At 36.4% G+C, this 19650-nt stretch overlaps 2 protein-coding genes and 2 long non-coding RNA genes across 6 annotated transcripts; all 4 read left to right on the top strand.

Annotated features, from left to right (window-relative positions):
* Nucleotides 1–2191: 2191 nt before the first annotated feature.
* On the top strand, nt 2192–13244 carry LOC129872869 (mitogen-activated protein kinase kinase kinase 5-like). Of its 3 annotated transcripts, none has more exons than XM_055947813.1 (11): nt 2192–2933; nt 3575–4192; nt 4291–4378; nt 4892–4954; nt 5046–5209; nt 5295–5370; nt 5620–5679; nt 5763–5888; nt 7502–7711; nt 7809–7876; nt 13205–13244. In XM_055947813.1, exons 1-11 carry the CDS (start codon nt 2485–2487, stop codon nt 13227–13229), a joined length of 1947 nt encoding a protein of 648 aa, XP_055803788.1. In that variant the 5' UTR covers nt 2192–2484; the 3' UTR covers nt 13230–13244. The 3 variants fall into 3 exon arrangements, with proteins under 3 accessions (XP_055803788.1, XP_055803787.1, XP_055803789.1); XM_055947812.1 differs by having other exon boundaries at nt 3572–4192; XM_055947814.1 differs by lacking the exon at nt 13205–13244 and having other exon boundaries at nt 3572–4192; nt 7809–8624.
* Nucleotides 8853–10255, top strand: LOC129872871 (uncharacterized). The gene is made up of 2 exons (XR_008762612.1): nt 8853–9059; nt 10011–10255. It is a non-coding gene; the product is annotated as an uncharacterized LOC129872871 (long non-coding RNA).
* A 118-nt stretch (nt 13245–13362) lies between the features above and the next one.
* On the top strand, nt 13363–15447 carry LOC129872870 (uncharacterized). The gene is made up of 4 exons (XR_008762611.1): nt 13363–13414; nt 13512–13579; nt 13765–15045; nt 15205–15447. It is a non-coding gene; the product is annotated as an uncharacterized LOC129872870 (long non-coding RNA).
* Nucleotides 15448–18028: 2581 nt separating this feature from the next.
* Nucleotides 18029–19514, top strand: LOC129874207 (peroxidase 10-like). Its single transcript, XM_055949459.1, has 4 exons — nt 18029–18265; nt 18371–18562; nt 18692–18857; nt 19002–19514. The coding sequence occupies exons 1-4, from the start codon at nt 18032–18034 to the stop codon at nt 19409–19411; spliced, it is 1002 nt and encodes a 333-aa protein (XP_055805434.1). The 5' UTR covers nt 18029–18031; the 3' UTR covers nt 19412–19514.
* The last annotated feature ends 136 nt before the right edge of the window (nt 19515–19650 follow it).

Below are 19650 nucleotides of genomic sequence, written 5' to 3'. Positions count from 1 at the left end.
AGGATTTATCATGTATGCATAATCTTATTCTTATCTTGAAGAGCAAAGTGGAGACTCAGAAAATAGAACGTATCATGTATACAAGATCTTATCCTTATTTTGGAGTGCAAAGTGGCATCTCGGAGCATAGAATGCATCATGTATGCAAGATTTTATCATTATCTTGAAATGCAAAATAGGACCTTGGAGGATAGAATTTATCATATATGCAAGTTGCTATCCTTGTCATGGAGTGTAAAATGGGGCCTAGAGAATAGAATATAGTATGTATGCAAGATCTCAACACTTATCTTGGAGTGCAAAGTAGTGTCTCGTAGGATAGAATGTAGCAAATCTTCTCCTTATTTTGAAATGTAAAGTAGGACCTCGGAGGATAAAATGTATAATGTATGCAGATCTTCTCCTTATTTTGAAGTGCAAAGTTGAACCTCAGAGAATAGACTATGTAATGTATTCAGATCATATCCTTATTTTGGAGTGCGAAGTGGGGTCTGAAAGGATAAAATGTATCATGTATGCTGATTTTATCATTTGGAGTGCAAAGTGGGGCCTCAGACGATATAATGTAGCATGTATACAAGATTTTATCCTTATCTTGGAGTGCTATATGAGGTTTGAGAGAATAGAGTGTATCATGTATACAAAATCTCATTATTTTAGAGTGCAAAGTGGAGCCTGAGAGGATAGAATGTATCATGTATGCAAGATCTATCCTTATCTTGGAGCGTATAGTAGGGTCTAGAACAATAGAATATATCATGTATGTTAATTTTACCCTTATCTTGAAAGTGGAAAAATTATTTTTCATTAACTCCCAACTAAATAATATGATAATTTATGTAAAAATAAAAAAATAAAAAATAGTAACCTATTCAAATGTTTACTAACTAACATCAAATAGATATTTTCTAGTATTACATTTTACTTCATACCAAACACACCCCAAGTAGGTGTTGACATTCATACCTCCAAGTGGTTGTTCCGTACGAGGTCTTGTCCTTTTGAATATTGCAATTTCCTCATCATATTGAAATAGATCAGTGAAAATGAAAAACACGTTCTTTATCTTATCCAGGCAAAAAAAATTGGGAAACACGTTGTTCCTTGTTCTTGGTTGTTCTTTTTTTATAAACAAAAAATGGGTAACACATTATTTCTTCTTCTTGGTTGTTCTTTTCCTATGAACTGTGAAGTGATACGTTTTACGTTATTTCTTCATTTGCTTGTTCTTCCCAAAAAAATAATAATTCTTTTTATAATTGGTGTTTGATAAAATTTGTGGTCTAAAATCAAATTTTAATATGAATTTCATTTTTAAAAGTAAATATCATATATATATATATAATATGCAATATAATTTATTCAATAGTATTTTTCATGATTTTATCGAACAATAGTATTTTTTTTATTAAAATAATATAAGCTTATTGAAACTTTAAACTCTTGTAACAAAGAACAAACAACAAATTTAGTATAAGAGGGTACAAAATACATGTTTTCACATGAGAAATAATTGCGACTTGAATTATTAACAATATCAAAATAGAAGGGCGTTTAGAAGTGTATTACACATTTTCTAATGAAATAAAAGAATAATGTAGTTATTTCACTAATGATGTCAATGTCAAGTATAAATAACATGAAAATTTCCATTTACGGCAAAAGTTTAGGGAGTGTAAATTTTGCTCAAAATTATTACATCAACCACAAAATAAAAAATTGTCCTTCTTTTTAATAAAATATTTTACTTTTCTATATTGAAGTATTTATTATCTTATGAAATAAGTTGATCTATAAAACGTAAAAATTATGTTTTCATCCTCCCATAATAAAAACTCTTGAATTTAATACTTTTGTAAGTACAAGGTGACATAGCAAAATATATAAATAAAAATAACCTGTTTTCTAAATCATTAACTATGGTGAAATAGATAAAGTTTCATATAAATATATGTCTAAACTCACCAACATGAATTATGATACAGTAATAAGACTGTTTCACTTTTAATTAAAAATTTTGAATTCGAAGAGCCATTCCGAAAGAGGTGGGTCCTGCTCAGCGTGAAAGAAAATTGAAATTAGGTGGAGTTGAATATACTATTTTTGTATTTTTATTATTATTGAAATATTTTTAATTAAAAATTGGAATAACAGAAATGTACTTGATGAAAGAATAAAAAGAGGAAGAAGAAGACGACGACGAAGAATAGAAGAGGGAAAGGGAGAGAGCTTATTTTGACCTCAGGATGAAGATAGTTTTCTTGTCTTTTTCCTTATAACTCTCCATCCCTTCCTCCTATTACAATTTTTCCGGGAACCCACCGACGCCGGCGAGTTTCCCGCCTCTTTCCCCTTCTCCGAGGATCCTCTGTTTTCCTTCGCCTCATAAAAGCTATGCCCCTGAACTCAGGTTTTGTACAGTATTATCATCTCTTTCAGGCTTCAAACGTACCATGCATTTTGTAACCAAAACTACTACAGGCAATGCGTTGGTGGCAGAGCGCCTTTTCGTCTTCTGCCGGTTCGTCTTCCTCTTCGTCGTCATGCTCCTCTTCCAAAGTATACTCTGACGATAGCCTCCTTTCCTCCGGTGGAGGCATTCGTTATACCATCAAATCGGCTTTTTTCTTCGCCCGCAGGCGTCGACACGCTCGAGCGAAAAAACTCCAAAATCTTACGGAAAATGACGGTGATGACTGGCGTTCACACTGTTCCAACGAGAATTTTCCGTCCAAATGTTCCTCCGACCGTCCGCCTCCACAACCTTTGCCTTTGCCGGAACTGCATCTTGTGCTCCGCCACGAGTCCGAAGCGGTTTCGAATGAGCCCAATGTACCATTGCCATCGCCCTCAGACGCCCATTCGCATCATAGAAGTGGAGAGGATTCTTTCAACGGTGATACCCGTAAGGATGGTTTAGCGTCCCATGGGAGGTATGTAATCTTTGATGAGCTTTTTATTTTAGTTTTGTTCTAATTTTCATATGGGATTAGATGAATACTTGTTTCTTTCCAATTAATTTTGTTTCAATTGGGAATATCCCGAATTGGATGTTTGGTTTACTTTTTCACAAAAGAATAACTCAGGCTACATTAATACTTATTTGGTTTTCCTTGTAAAATTTAGCCTTTTATTCAGGCTACATTTTTTCTGGGTTAATAGTCTTCCACATTTGGAGGAGAGAGTTAAAATTCATGGAAATTAAACTCATGAATTAGAGAAGATTGTCTGGTTTATGGATAGATCTTAACTCGTCCTATAAAAGGAAGAGAAGCCAATGCTGGAGATGAAATGACCCTTGACCTCTAATGATGAGATTGGGGGTTCGACTCGGCAAAATGGGCTACTGTTGACTCGTTAGTACGGGTGGGTTTGCCATAAAAAATATGATTGGGGTTGGTAGATTGACACTTTTGGTCATTTGCGAAAAAATAAAAATAAAAAATGTTTTTGGAAGGATATTCCCCTTTTCTCATAGCATGGTTGTGGTATTACTCATTAAGCTAGCAAGCTCGTGTAAATTTTGGATTAGACTTACCTGTATTTGTGTTCTTTTTTTATCTTGTTTTAGCAGATTATCAAGCCAAGATGCTCAAAAGAAGAAAAAAGAGCACTTGGGAAGCCGGTTGTCTAGAAAGACACCTCAGAAGCTGCATGTTGCTGATAGAGTCTCTGATATCAGGATCAGCGCACCCATTAGTGCTCCTACAACTCCTTATGCAAGTCCTGGACTCAGCCCACTAAAAGCTGGGGATATTTTAGGTCATAATTACATGGCATTCCCTGGTGCTTTTCAATTTTGTTCTGCCCCAGAGATGCCTCCATCAGACACCTCTCAGTATTCAGGTTTCTCTTACCATGTTCTACCGGAGAAAAATGCTATTAGTGTTGATAATTCTCCTCATCACAGTCCAAGAGCAAGTCCACAGAGGAGTAGAAAGATCGCAAGTGGACCTACATCGCCCTTGCATCAATTATTACCAAATGAGAGCTCAACAGCACGCCATGAGAGTAGTGCTCAGGGAAATGTCCATCCACTGCCACTTCCTCCTTTAGGTGCCACTCCTTTACACCCTATTTCCATTCCACCAGTTCCCCCTAATGCAGAGTTGACACCAATCAAAGGCCAATGGCAAAAGGGGAAGCTTATTGGGCGTGGGACATTTGGAAGTGTATATGTTGCATCAAACAGGTATAATTTCCAAATAGATCTCATTGCGCATGAATATGTTTCTCCTCTTGTATACACCGGTAAGTTTCTAATGTCGCCCAGTGTTTTATTTTAACCAGAGAAACTGGTGCTTTATGTGCGATGAAAGAAGTTGAATTATTACCAGATGACCCAAAATATGCTGAGAGCATAAGGCAGTTAGAGCAGGTTATATTTCCTTCATTCTCTTTGTTTCTTTAGTCCTTTAACCCTTGACTTTATTTATTATCCCCTCCCAATATATATGCCTTTTCCCCCTTCCTGAGAGTCAATTTGACTAATTTTTGAAGCTAAATTGAATTAGATAAACTCAATATTTCAAAATTAAAATTTAGATATTCAAAAAATATATGAAAAACACTATAAGTTGCAATTCTTCTCAAGTCAATAAGATGAAAAAATATATTTTAAAACGTTTGTCAAAGTTTACATAATTTGAATCTCGCAAAGCGAAACGTACCATATAATTTGGGACAGGAGTATAAATATTTGCATCTTGATTGATGAACTGGATCATATTGACCATTTAAAGCAGTAGTACCAAGCACATTGAGTATGAAATGTTGAATGTGAATACACTTAAATTAACAACCGCCTAGCCACTATCATGGGCACATAAAGACATCTTTGTTGTCAAATGGTTTCAACTTCTAACTGTCTCCAACTTTTATGTTGGTATAGGAAATTAATGTTCTCAGTCATCTCAAGCACCCAAATATTGTCCAGTATTACGGCAGTGAAATAGTAAGTAGTTCTTATTCTCCAATTAAGTTATGGATTTGATTTATCCGTGCATGTTGTCTTCAATGAGATCTTTACTTCTTTGATTGTGCAGGTTGGTGACCGATTTTACATTTATCTGGAATATGTACATCCTGGTTCTATCAATAAATTCATCCGTGATCATTGTGAAACAATTACAGAATCCATTGTACGGAATTTCACTCGCCATATTCTCTGTGGATTGGCTTACTTGCATAGCAAAAAAACCATTCACAGGTAAAAGTCTGAGATTTCAGTTATGATGGAGGGTTGGTTATACAGAAACTTCTGAAGAACAAGTTTGAATTTTTGACATGTATAGGGACATAAAAGGGGCTAATTTGCTTGTTGATGCTTATGGGGTTGTAAAGCTTGCAGATTTTGGGATGGCTAAGCATGTAAGTTCTCAACTCAAAATAGGGAAGTAAACATGTCGTTAAGAGATTCCCTTTTCCCTGGAAGCCTGTACATGTAGCATAACCTATCACTGTGACTACAGAATGAATGCCAAGAATAACAACGCCCAACAGGAAAAATAATGTTTAGATTGACAACTCTTAACAGTCATAACAAGGATACTTAATCTGTTGTGGGCTGACTTTTGCTAGTCTTAGATTTGATCTTGAACCTTTACTCTTTCTGTGCAGCTCAATGGGCAAGCAGCTAATCTCTCCTTAAAGGGAAGTCCTTACTGGATGGCTCCTGAGGTACTTCCTTTGAAACATTCACTTCTTTCTTATGTTCTCTTTCCTCTCATGCAGTCATGCTTATACCTTTTGTTACTTGGCAGCTATTGCAGTCAGTTATACAGACAGATACTACCACTGATCTTGCCTTTGCCACTGACATATGGAGTTTGGGTTGTACTGTAATTGAAATGCTGAATGGCAGACCACCTTGGAGTGAATATGAAGCAGTAAGGACTTTGATTTGCTCATGTTTAGCTCACACATAATCTTTATTTTTTTTCATCATGCTAAGCTCACATGTAATCTTACTTGATGGAGATGTGATTCTTTTGCATGCTGCCATGCTCCCTTAGATTCATGAGGTCTTCAAGAAGTCTGGCCCTTCTTATGAATACTTTTTTTTTTGCAACCCTATCTGTTAGAATGTGGTGAAGGTTTTCGTGCAGTAGTAATTATGCTAAATAAGTCTGATGCTACTTTTGCATTGTGTATGGGGGATTTTTTTGATTTCACTACACTTAAAGTTGATGTATTTCGTAGTAAATGGCTCTGTATAGTTTCCCAATTCATTGGTGTCAAACAAATATTAGTATGTAATTTCCTTTCATTATTAAAATCTGCCATAAGTAGTTTCAAGTATCTTGGGCCTATCATACAAGGCAGCGGGGAGATTGACGATGATGTCACACATAGTATTGGGGCAGGGTGGATGAAATGGAGGCTCGCTTCCGGAGTGGTATGTGACAAGAAGGTGCCACCACAACTTAAGGGCAAGTTCTACAAAGTGGTGGTTAGACCGGCTATGTTGTATGGGGCGGAGTGTTGGCCAGTTAAGATCTCTCACGTTCAAAAGATGAAAGTTGCCGAGATGAGAATGTTGAGATGGATGTGTGGGCACACCAGGAGCGACATGATTAGAAATGAGGCTATTCGGGACAAGGTGGGAGTGGCCTCGGTGGAAGACAAGATGCGGAAAATGCGACTGAGTTGGTTTGGGCATGTGAAGAGGAGAGACACAGATGCTCTAGTGCGGAGGTGTGAGAGGTTGGCCATGGATGGTTTCAGAAGAGGTAGGGTTAGGCCGAAATTTTTTTGGGGAGAGGTGATTAGACAGGACATGGCGCACTTACAGCTTACCGAGGACATGACCTTAGATAGGAGGGTGTGGAGAACCCACATTAGGGTAGAAGGCTAGTACATAGTCTCGTTATTCTTCCTTATTAGTAAGCGTATTACAATTTCTTGTGCTCTGATTTCTGTTATTATTTATTTATTACTGTTTGTACTTTGATTACTCTATTTTATCTGTGTCGCTTTCGTTATTTGCTTTCTCATATTGCTTTGAATTTCTTAGCCTTATCTGACCACTTTTTATGCTTTTATGCTTTTATTGAGCCGAGGGTCTTTCGGAAACAACCGTCCTACCTTGATAGGAGTAAGGTCTGCGTACACTTTATCCTCCCCAGACTCCACGTTGTGGGATTTCACTGGGTTGTTGTTGTATTAAAATCTGCCATAAAAAGCAGTGCAGTGATTACATAAGTACATCGGTGCAGAGATACATTACTGTCTCTGCATAGAACCAACAAATTCAAGCAACTTGTGTAGTTGCCCCTCCTTTTGTGTCGTTGCTCTAAAGCAGAGAGTTCAAGAGTTTCTTTCATCCTGGAGTTTCCTCTAACCACAAGTCAACACTTAACCATATCCATTTTACAAAATCTTACAACACTTGAATCAGTGGAATGTTAGTTTATCCCCTTTTTGCCGGCTTAATTGGTATAGCAACTTGTCAGACTGACTATAAAGAGCAGCACCACATTAACCATATCCATTTTTGCAGGCTGCGGCCATGTTCAAGGTTCTAAAAGATACGCCTCCAATACCGGAAACATTATCACCTGAAGGGAAAGATTTCTTGTGCTGTTGTTTCTGTAGGAACCCAGCAGAGAGGCCCTCAGCCAGCATGTTATTAGAACATCGATTTATGAGAGTATCTCATCAGCCAGATGTACCTTCTTTCCTCAAACCAGTTGGCGCGATACGAGTCAAAGTAAGTACCTTCAATTCCTCTCCTCTCCAGCTCTTTTTCTTCCTTTTCTCCGCGTTTGTGAGTTGTGATCTTTAATGCAATAATATAACTTTAACAGGAAAAGTTGAATTCTCAAAAAGAGCGCACAACATACAATCTTGACCAAGGGCGTTTATCGCTAGAGAGGTAACTCTTAAAAGAACTGTCCATGAAGTGAAAATTAGATTCCAAATGATGGACTACATACAACAAATTCATGAGATGTGCATTTCTTCATGCCTGGACATTTATTCTTATGTGCAATCGGGACAGGCCAGCTGTGCATAGTTGAAATTCCAACTTAATTGCAGCCCCATCATTTCGCTCGTATGGCCCTGTCCACAGTTAATCCCCACCCTGCTCGGTGTATAGCACTATTGCAAATGTAAAGTCATTGCCAAAACCGGGTGCAACTACAAAACCTCAACTGATTTTGGGATGGAAGTAACGGTCATTTTTCTGGTTTCTCTTTCAACGAGAGCTGAAATTGTGAATACAATGGAGACATCTATATATGTGCTGTTTAGATAGCTTGAAACCGAAAATTGAATTGAAGCCAGAAGGTGTTCTGGCTTGTTGTCAATATTAACACCTCGAGAGGAACATAGGTTTATCTTCCAGGGAAGTTTTTTCTTGCTGACCTTGGAGTTTAGAAGTAGGTTTTCTGTAATGACTTCCAAAGCAGGAGATTCAACAACAATCAAAAGAAAATGAAATGCTTTGATAAATTATACAATTCGTTACTGAATCTCGTATTCTGTTTTTTTTTTTCCTTTTCACAATCATGTCAAGTGTTTTTGCATGTATCTCATGGTCGCTTAAATTGCAACTTGGGACAAACTAATTTAGCTTGTGTATGTAGTGGCTAGATTTTTCAGTGTGTTATATTTCATCATGGTCTGTATTATTTTCAGCTAAAAAATAAAGAAAATGAAACCTTTATTTGGTGTTTAAGTTCATTAACAAATTGAACATTATATAGTGACAATGACACAAAATAAGCACAAATTATTGTGCCACATACTACTTACTAGAACCTTGCTTATAGCTGAGATGGAAAGTTGTATATATATATATATATATATATATATATATATATATATATATATATATACAACCATCCAACCAAACGGACGCCCCCAATCAAAGTGCCGTTTCCTTTTGTCCCTCCATCTCCTTTCATTAATCCAAAATTCCCATAAACAAAACCTTCATCTTGAGAGAGAGAGAGACACATAGGGATGGATCCACCACAGGTAGAGACCATGGACATCTCCAGCAAAAACTATCCCCCAATTGAAGATGAGCAAGACAAAAAAGTAGACCATTGGTAATTTTGTTCCCTTGTTCCCAATTTGCCCTGTTCTAGTTCGTACGACTATTTATGTTATTATATACTAGTACTATTTTTTGCGTCTGCAGCCGAAAGGGCAATTTTTTTAAATAAAGATTTCTAAGACACTATTTCAAAAGGGTAAAATTGCATCCTATCATGCGATTTTCTCTTTGTCAGTCAATAGTTAAATAAGTGCACGGCAGGATGCGACTTACAGGTCGCACCACAGCCTACAACTTACCTTTAAGTCGTGCCCCTATGCCTCTTCCCACCCCCACCCCCACACTATCCCCTACCCCCACCCCGTTGCCCACCTCAACCCAAAATCCTTTTTATAAATTAAGTGTGACATTTTTTATAAATTTGTATATATTATGTTTTAGCTTATACGAGGTTTGTTTCTTTCCAAAGTATGAAGTTTGCTATTAATTTTTTTGTTATTGAATTGCTTAAAGTTTGCTATTGAATCATTTTTAAAAAAAAGATTAGAACTTTAAGCAATTCAAGAACAAAAAAATCAATAGCAAACTTCATTGGAAAGAGACAAACCTCGTATCAGCTAAAACATGTATAGTTATACAAATTTATAAAAAATGTAACACCTAATTTATAAAAAAGGTTTTGGGTTGAGGTGGGCTAGGGGGTGGGCAACGGGGTGGGGGTTGAGGATGGTGTGGGGGTGGGAAGAGGCGCAGGGGCCCATGACTTAAAGGTAAGTCGCAGGCTGTGGTGCGACTTGTAAGTCGTATCCGTCCTGACAAAGGAAAAGTCGCACGTGCGTTTTTACCCTTTTGGTTTCATCCTGAAATCAATCGATGTTTTGAAATTTTTGCCAAAAAAAGTTGCCCTTTCGGCTCCGAACTCACTATTTTCTTACTGTTTTGATTAGAACAGACCCATTTGGTTTACCTCTTTGATCTTTTGGTTGTGTTTCTGATTCTGCAGTTGTTCTTGCTTTTACGACTGTACTCATACCTTGTTGGAGTATTTGTGCTGCTATGATTTCTGGCGTTCTTAGGGATACACATTATATAAGTACTCTGTAGTGGGAAACTTGTTAGATGAACTAATTATGTTCTTTCACTTTTGGTTAGCATGATTATGCACTGCATTAGTCCATTTAGATCAAAGTTATTTGTCCGTCTTTATATTGTAGTTAAAGTTCTAATGATAATATGAGTTGGTACGTGTCTTCTTTATTGTCGTCTTTTTCCAATTAATTATATTATATGCTTATCGTTCATATAAAATAGTGTGTTAAAATTGAATATTACAATTTATCTGTTATAACCTAATTTAATATTTGAAGAAACGTTGATTCTTGTAGCACTTTTCTGATAAGAAATGCTGAACCAGTAGAGAGGTGAAACTTTTAATTGCGAGGCTCAATTGATAAATGATTTGGGGTAGGTGATCCATTATATGAGTTAAAGTGATTTATTTCAAAAAGTTCTATTATTTTCAGAACTTGATTGTAAAATCTCTAATTAATAATGAAAACTCAATCATCCGACCATATTCATTAAAGTACGATCCATTATTGTTGAGCTCCGAATCAGAGGACACACTTGTCCCATTTTATTTTATTTTAGAAAAAAAGAAATCTAAAATCACGTGTCTAATCGTCTGCCTGCACACCAATACGTAGCAGTATAAGTGGTTTCTAGGCTTGGCATTGGACTATCAGATTGTAGTTGACTTGCAGATGAAGACGATATGGATAAATGCATTTTAATCCCCTTAAAAAAGAGATGAGAAACAACAATTCTAGTAATTTAATTAATTATTGCCAGTAGAGTAGACCATTAATATTGTTAACCACACATTGTTCATTGGATTATCACAGCAGGGACCAAATTCATTGTTCACATACGATGACTAGAATTGCACTATTTGAAAAAGTGTGTGCTCTTTTTTATTTATTCTTAGCTTTATCCAAGTGCAGTCAAGTTGAAGCTAATAGAGAATAAATCAATCCATTAACTGATTACGCCAAATTAATCGAGTTTGTCTATCTAAATATTCAAAATCTATATTTATTCTGTTGTATTCAGACTTGTAATAGTTGTTCAATCAAGGGCAGAGAGTATCGGCCATGGTCTGGCTAAAATCCACTAGCTTTGATTCAAATTCTATGCTTGTTTTAAAACCCATTGAATATGTATAGACCATAAATTTAGAACCAAAAAACTTAAAAAAAAGAAGAAGAGAATTCAAAATTCATAAGCTTCAAATCTTGACTCTGCCTCTAGTTACAATACTCAATGATGATATTTTATCCGTTGTTGTATATATTGTCTGGTATACATATGGCAGCAATGCAGCACTCTTTCTTACTTTTTATTTCTCATAGTGATTGACTTGTCATGCAAGTCCAACTTATGCATAAATTATCCAAGTTGAGTTAAAAAAGGGTGATACGAATGAATCTGGACTGAAGTCTACTAGTCTAGAGAAATGTACTAATTTTATACGATTCAACTGTGAGCAAGTAGTGTATATTGTGGTTCAATTTGGGCACCAACACCACCTTCTTATTGCTGGCATGCATCACTCCTCATAGTTCCCACTAGTGTAGTGCAGGGCTGCTATGATCTATTTCTTAATGTGCACAAGTGTTTTATACTCTAGCACGTTGATGTTTATTCCCTTTTAGGTTCTTCCACCATCTGTATGTTTATTCCCTTTTAGGTTCTTCCACCATTGTATGTTTATTCCCTTTTAGAGCACTTATTACAACATTCCATTCTTCTACGTCGAGTCTTTAAAACTTATCCATATCGAATATTTACACCAAGTTAATACTAAAATGAAGTTAATTAAAATCACAGAGCACGGTTTAATAATACTTAATAAAGGCTAATTAATCATTTAAGGGAGATAAGATAATTAGACCATGAACGAAGAAAAATATGATAAGAAAAAGTATATTGGCTAGTGATTGTCAAGCCTCAATTGTTGACTTGAGGGGACCCCAAAGGCCTCTGCCCCTTCTTCCCTTTGGATCGTCGGAGAAAGACAGACGGGGTAGAGCATTTGGTTTTTTATGTTGTCAAAGATTTGAACCATGAAATAGATGTTGAGTGCCCTATTTTGAATTGATCAGTTTATAAAGGAATAAGGTTCAAATTTACTGGTACGTTAGAATGTCTTTGATGCATGCATCACTGCACTTCCACTTGAAATCTATCGTAAATAATAAAGTCTCATCTCATCATGACCTTTTCTTGAATTCGCAAAAAAAACTTTTGTCGCTCCATCTCGGAGAACTCGCCGTGGTCTCGGTTAGGCTATCAGAGGCTAAGGGAAAGTCAGAATATGAGTGCACTCATCTTGGTGTGGGCTTACTACTTAGATGCTTTTGTCAATTTTCCACTCCGCACTTGGCTACCCAACGTGTACTCTGGGCACAATAACTGATACACCAGAGGTGTGCCTTTCGTCAAATACATCATATGATTTAATGTTATTAAACGGTTTTCTTAAAAGATATGCCAAGATTCTAAACAACTGGAGCAAGTAGGAAATTGTACTTATAAAGAAATGGTGTAGAGAAGTCAACTTGTGAAGTATTTTATTTCTATCAGTTTGCTCAGTTTCAAAGGTATGCCTCATCCTGCACTCACATATATTACTTTATCTTTGTAATTATGCTAAAGAAGACTGATGCTACTTTTGCATTGTGTATGGGGGATTTTTTTGATTTCATTACCCTTAAGTTGTTGTGTTTCGTAGTGAATGGCTCTGTATAGTTTCCCTATTCATTGATGTCAAACAAATATTAGTATGTAATTTCCTTTCATTATTAAAATCTGCCATAAAGGCAGTGCAGTGACTACATAAGTACATCATTGCAGAGATACATTACTGTCTGCATAGAACCAACAAATTCAAGCAACTTGTGTAGTTGCCCCTCCTTTTGTGTCGTTGCTCTAAAGCAGAGAGTTCAAGAGTTTCTTTCATCCTGGAGTTTCCTCTAATCACAAGTCAACACTTAACCATATCCATTTTACAAAATCTTACAACACTTGAATCAGTGGAATGTTAGTTTATCCCCTTTTTGCAGGCTTAATTGGTATAGCAACTTGTCAGACTGACTATAAAGAGCAGCACCACATTAACCATATTCATTTTTGCAGGCTGCGGCCATGTTTAAGGTTCTAAAAGATACGCCTCCAATACCGGAAACATTATCACCTGAAGGGAAAGATTTCTTGCGCTGTTGTTTCTGTAGGAACCCAGCAGAGAGGCCCTCAGCCAGCATGTTATTAGAACATCGATTTATGAGAGTCTCTCATCAGCCAGATGTACCTTCTTTCCTCAAACCAGTTGGTGCGATACGAGTCAAAGTAAGTACCTTCAATTCCTCTCCTCTCCAGCTCTTTTTCTTCCTTTTCTCCGTGTTTGTGAGTTGTGATCTTTAATGCAATAATATAACTTTAACAGGAAAAGTTGAATTCTCAAAAAGAGCACATAACATACAATCTTGACCAAGGGCGTTTATCGCTAGAGAGGTAACTCTTAAAAGAACTGTCCATGAAGTGAAAATTAGATTCATAATGATGGACTGCTTACGTGAACACATTCATGAGATCTGCATTTCTTCATGCCTGGACATTTATTCTTATGTGCAATCGGGACAGCCCAACTGTGCATCATTGAAGGGCAGTCCAGTGCACTAAAATTTTGCTATGCGCAGGATTCGGGGAAGGGTCCGACCACAAGGGTCTAGTACGCAGCCTTAGCTTACATTTCTGTCAGAGGTTGTTTCCAAAACTTCAACCCGTGACCTCATGATCACATAACAACAACTTTACCAGTTGCTCCAAGGCTCCCTTCCTGTGCATCAGTGAAATTCCAACTTAATTGGAGCCCGATCATTTCGCTCGTATGGCCCTGTCCACATTTAATCCCCACCCTGCTCGGTGTTTAGCACTATTGCAAATGTAAAGTCATTGCCAAAACCGGGTGTAACTACAAAACCTCAACTGATTTTGGGATGGAAGTAGCGGTCATTTTTTTGGTTTCTCTTTCAACGAGAGCTGAAATTGTGAATACAATGGAGACATCTATATATGTGCTGTTTAGATAGCTTGAAACCGAAAATTGAATTGAAGCCAGAAGGTGTTCTGGCTTGTTGTCAATATTAACACTTCGAGAGGAACATACGTTTATCTTCCAGGGAAGTTTTTTCTTGCTGACCTTGAAGTTTAGAAGTAGGTTTTCTGTAATGACTTCCAAATCAGGAGATTCAACAACAATCAAAAGAAAATGAAATGCTTTGATAAATTATACAATTCGTTACTGAATCTCGTATTCTGTTTTTTTTTTCCTTTTCACAATCATGTCAAGTGTTTTTGCATGTATCTCATGGTCGCTTAAATTGCAACTTGGGACAAGCTAATTTAGCTTGTGTATGTATTGGCTAGATTTTTCAGTGTGTTATATTTCATCATGGTCTGTATTATTTTCAGCTAAAAAATAAAGAAAATGAAACCTTTATTTGGTGTTTAAGTTCATTAACAAATTGAACATTATATAGTGACAATGACACAAAATAAGCACAAATTATTGTGCCACATACTACTTACTAGAACCTTGCTTATAGCTGAGAGGAAAAGTTGGGTCAACAGAAAAGGAAGAAACGTCAATGAAAAAGAGAAAAATACGATAAAATAAAGTATGTAGCTGTAGGCTGTAGAATAAATACAGAATGTCGAAAGATTTTGATCTTCTTACCATATATAGATATATATATTTTCCCCCATCCAACCAAACAACCCCCCACCCCCCAATCAAAGTGCCGTTTCCTTTTGTCCCTCCATCTCCTTTCATTAATCCAAAATTCCCATAAACAAAACCTTCATCTTGAGAGAGAGAGACACAGAGGGATGGATCCACCACAGGTAGAGGCCATGGACATCTCCAGCAAAAACTATCCCCCAATTGAAGATGAGCAAGACAAAATAGTAGACCAGTGGTAATTTTGTTTCCCTTGTTCCCAATTTGCCCTGTTTTAGTTCGTACGACTATTTCTGTTAGTATATACTAGTACTTGTACTATTTTCTTATGTTTTGATTAGACCAGACCCATTTGGTTTACCTCTTTGATCTTTTGGTTGTGTTTCTGATTCTGCAGTTGTTCTTGCTTTTATGACTGCACAGATAGCTTGTTGGAGTATTTGTGCTGCTATGATTTCTGGTGTTCTTAGGGATACACATTACATAAGTGCTCTGTAGTCGGGAACTTGTTAGATGAACTAATTATGTTCTTTCACTTTTGGTTAGCATTGCATTAGTCCATTTAGATCAAAGTTATTTATCCTTCTTATATTGTAATTAAAGATCTAATGATAATATGAGATAGTCCATGTCTTCTTTATTGTTGTCTTTTTCCAATTAATTATATTATATGCTTATCGTCCATATAAGATAGTGTGTTAAAATTGAACCCCAATTTTTAGTGTATAACCAATTTTAATATTCGAAGAAGCGTTGGTTCTTTTGGCACTTTTCTGATAAGAAATTCTGGACCAGTAGAGCGGTGAAATTTTCAGTTGCAAGGCTTAATTGATAAATGATTTGGGGTGGGTCATCCAATATATAAGTAAAGTGCTTCATTTCAAAATGTTTTATTATTTTCAAAGCTTGAATATAAAATCTCTAATTAATGATGAAAACAAACTCAAACATCCGATCACATTCATTAAGGTACGATCTATTATTGTTGAGCTCCGAATCAGAGGACAACACTAGTCTCATTTTATGTTATTTTAGAAAAAAAGAAATCTAAATGCACGTGTCTAATCGTATGCCGGCACACCAATACGTAGCAGTTTAAAGTGGTTTCTAGGCTTGGCATTGGACTATCAGATTGTAGTTGACTTGCAGATGAAGACGATATGGAGAAATGCATATTAATTCCCTTAAAGAAGAGATAAGGAACAACAATTGCAGTAATTTAATTAATTATTGCCAGTAGAGTAGACCATTAATTTTGTTAGCCACACATTGTTCATTGGATTATCACAGCAGGGACCAAATTCATTGTTCACATATGATGACTAGAATTGCACTATTATTTATTCTTAGCTTTATCCAAGTGCAGTCAAGTGAAAGCTAATCGAGAATAAATCAATCAATTAACTGATTACGTCTCAATTCCAAATTAATCGAGTTTGTCTATCAGAATATTCAAAATCTGCATTTATTCTGTTGTATTCAGACTTGTAATAATTGTTCAATCAAGGGAGAGAGTATCGGCTACGGTCCGACCAAAATTCAGTAGCTTTAATTCAAACTCTATGCTTGTTTTAAAACCCATTGAATATGTATAGACTATTAATTTAGAACCCAAAAACTTTAAAAAAAAATAAGAATTCAAAATCCATAAGCTTCAAATCTTGACTCCGCCTCTAGTTACAATACTCAATGATGATATTTTTTCTGTTGTATATATTGATTGGTATACATATGACAACAATGAAGCACTCTTTTTCTTCCTTCTTATTACACTAGTACACAATATACTTGTTATTTCTCAAAGTGATTGACATGTCATGCAAGTTCAACGTATGCATAAATAAGGCTGATACGAATGAATCTGGTCAGAAGTCTACTAGTCTTAGAGAAATGTACTAATATTATACGATTCAACTGTGAGTAAGTAGTGTAGATTGTGGTTCAATTTGAACACCAACACCACCTTATTGCTGGCATGCGTCACTCCTCATAGTTCCCACTAGTGTAGTGCAGGGCTGCTATGATCTATTTCTTAATGGCACAAGTGTTTTATACTCTAGCACGTTGATGTTTTTCCCCTTTTAGGTTCTTCCACCATCTTTACCTTTTTTCCCTTTTAGAGCACTTATTACAAGATTGCATTCTTGTACGTCGAGTCGTTAAAACTTACCTGCACCGGATATTTACACCAAGTTAATATTAAAATGAAGTTAATTCAAATTCCAGAGCACCGTTTAATAATACTCGGTAAAAGCAATATAGTCATTAATTAATCATTTAAGGGAGATAAGATAATTAGACCATGAACGAAGAAAAATATGACAAAAAAAATAATATATTGGCGAGTGATTGTCAGGCCTCAATTCTTGACTGGAGGGGAAGCCAAAGGCCTCTGCCCCTTCTTCCTTTTGGATCGACGGAGAAAGACAAAGAGGGCGTAGAGCATTTGGTTTTTTATGTTGTCAAAGATTTGAACAATGAATTAGATGTTGAGTGCCCTGTGGAATTGATCCGTTCATAAAGGAATAAGGTTCAAATTTACCGATACATTAGAATGCCTTTGATGTATACATCACTGCACTTCCACTTGAAATCTATCGTAAATAATGAAGTCTCATCTCGTCATGACGTTTTCTTGGATTCTCAAAAAAACTTTTGTCGCTCCATCTCAGAGAACTCGTCGTTGTCTTGGTTGGGCTATCAAAGGCTATGGGAAAGTCAGAATATGAGTGCACTCATCTTGGTGTGGTCTTACTACTTAGATGCTTTTAGCAGTCATCCACCCCGCCCTTGGCTACCCAACGTGTACCCTGGACACGATAACTAATACACCAGAGGTGCGCCTTTTTTCAAATACATCATATGATTTAATGCTATTAAACGGTTTTCTTAAAGGGTATGCCAAAATTCTGAACAGCTGGAGGAAGTAGGAAATTGTACTTTCAAAGAAATGGTGTAGAGAAGTCAACTTGTGAAGTATTTTATTTCCATCAGTTTGCTCAGTTTCAAAAGGATGCCTCATCCTGCACTCACATATACTACTTTATCTTTGTAAAGAGCAGCTGATATTTTAAAAAAAAATCATGGATTAGTACCAAACTTTACTGAAAGGGACATCGTCAATTCTTAGTGGCCCTGCCACTCTACTCTGTACTGAGCATGAGTTTGTGTTTGCTTATAAATAATACCTACTACTTACTCCTGATGTTATAGAGAAAAGAACAATGTTTACTGCATCTGCAATCATGAGCATGAAAAGCCATATGCTTTTAACTAACCCTTTGCTTTGCTTGTTTCTCAGTTCCTTTGTGTATGGCCAACTTGATTACAAATACTACGATTACACTTGTCCTAACCTCACAAAAATCGTTAGATATGGCGTCTGGTCTGCTATTTCTAATGACACCAGAATGCCTGCTTCTCTTTTGCGACTGCACTTCCATGACTGTTTTGTCAATGTATACACATGAAATCTTTTTATGCCCATTCTTAATGTTACAATTTGTTAAGAACATAGCGCTAATGCCAGTTAATCTAATTGGTTACTGATTTATGTTGTGTAGGGATGCGATGGGTCAGTGCTGCTTGATGATACGAGTACATTCACAGGAGAGAAGAATGCATTTGCTAATCGAAATTCAGCCAGAGGATATGAAGTCATTGATGCAATAAAAACTAATGTGGAGAAAGCTTGCCCATCTACAGTTTCATGTACTGACATATTGACTCTAGCAGCTAGAGAAGCTATTTATCTTGTAAGATTTTTTTTCTTGTCAAAGGGCTCTCAAATTCCTGATCTATATATTATATACTTTGTCTCGTATCATATTGTTTGATACTGCTACCATGTAATCGATCTAACTTGTTTTGTGGAATGTTTTCAGACTAGAGGACCCTATTGGTCAGTGTCCTTGGGCCGTCGAGATAGTCTTACTGCAAGTCAGAGTGCAGCTAATGATCAGATTCCATCACCTTTCGAGCCCTTAGAAAACATTACTGAGAAGTTTGTTTCTAAGGGTCTTGATGTAAAAGATGTTGTGGTGCTTTCAGGTACCTGAACCTAAAACAAGATGCAACTTCTCTTTTTGTTACTAATTCCTTCTAAAAGAGCCTTGTGGCTTTCCTCTCACGCTACTTTCACGTATAATCAGTTAACTTTATCCATTATAACAGTAGAACATACGTTTGATGCAGGTGCCCACACCATTGGATTTGCTCAATGTTCCACGTTCAAGCAAAGGCTATTTAATTTTGATGGATCAGGCAATCCTGATCCAACGCTAGATTCATCATTGCTAGGCAGTCTGCGAAGCGTATGCCCCAACCAGAATGATTCAGATTCCAACTTGGCTCCTCTGGATGCAGTCACAATTAACAAGTTTGACAATGTATATTTCAAGAACCTAATGAACAATTCAGGGCTTCTTGAGTCAGATCAAGCTCTCATGAATGACACTACGACTGCTGCACTGGTGTCAAACTACAGCAAGTATCCGTATCTTTTCTTCAAGGAGTTCGCCGCATCAATGGTAAAGCTGACCAATATAGGTGTGTTAACAGGACAAAATGGAGAGATCAGAAAGAACTGTAGGGTGGTGAATTAGAAAGTTCCAATCTATTGTGAGATAATTAGCTATGCTAGCTAATAATATATTATCAATGTATGTTTGATGTAGTACAAGAAATCATGTTGGATCTAGTAGAAAGAAATTCACTGTCACATTTACATTTTAATTTGGAACTAAGTTATGTGGCATAGATCGACAAAGCAAAGTTTCTTCTTGTTCTAATAGTAAAAATGTTTGTTATATATGGCTTCCACAAAGTTTGTCCAATCTATTAC

Source organism: Solanum dulcamara, chromosome 11 (genome assembly GCF_947179165.1).
Source record: "Solanum dulcamara chromosome 11, daSolDulc1.2, whole genome shotgun sequence".
Classification (NCBI taxonomy): domain Eukaryota; kingdom Viridiplantae; phylum Streptophyta; class Magnoliopsida; order Solanales; family Solanaceae; genus Solanum; species Solanum dulcamara.
Note: the sequence above shows the minus strand (reverse complement) of the source record. Positions and strands in the feature narration are given on the sequence as shown.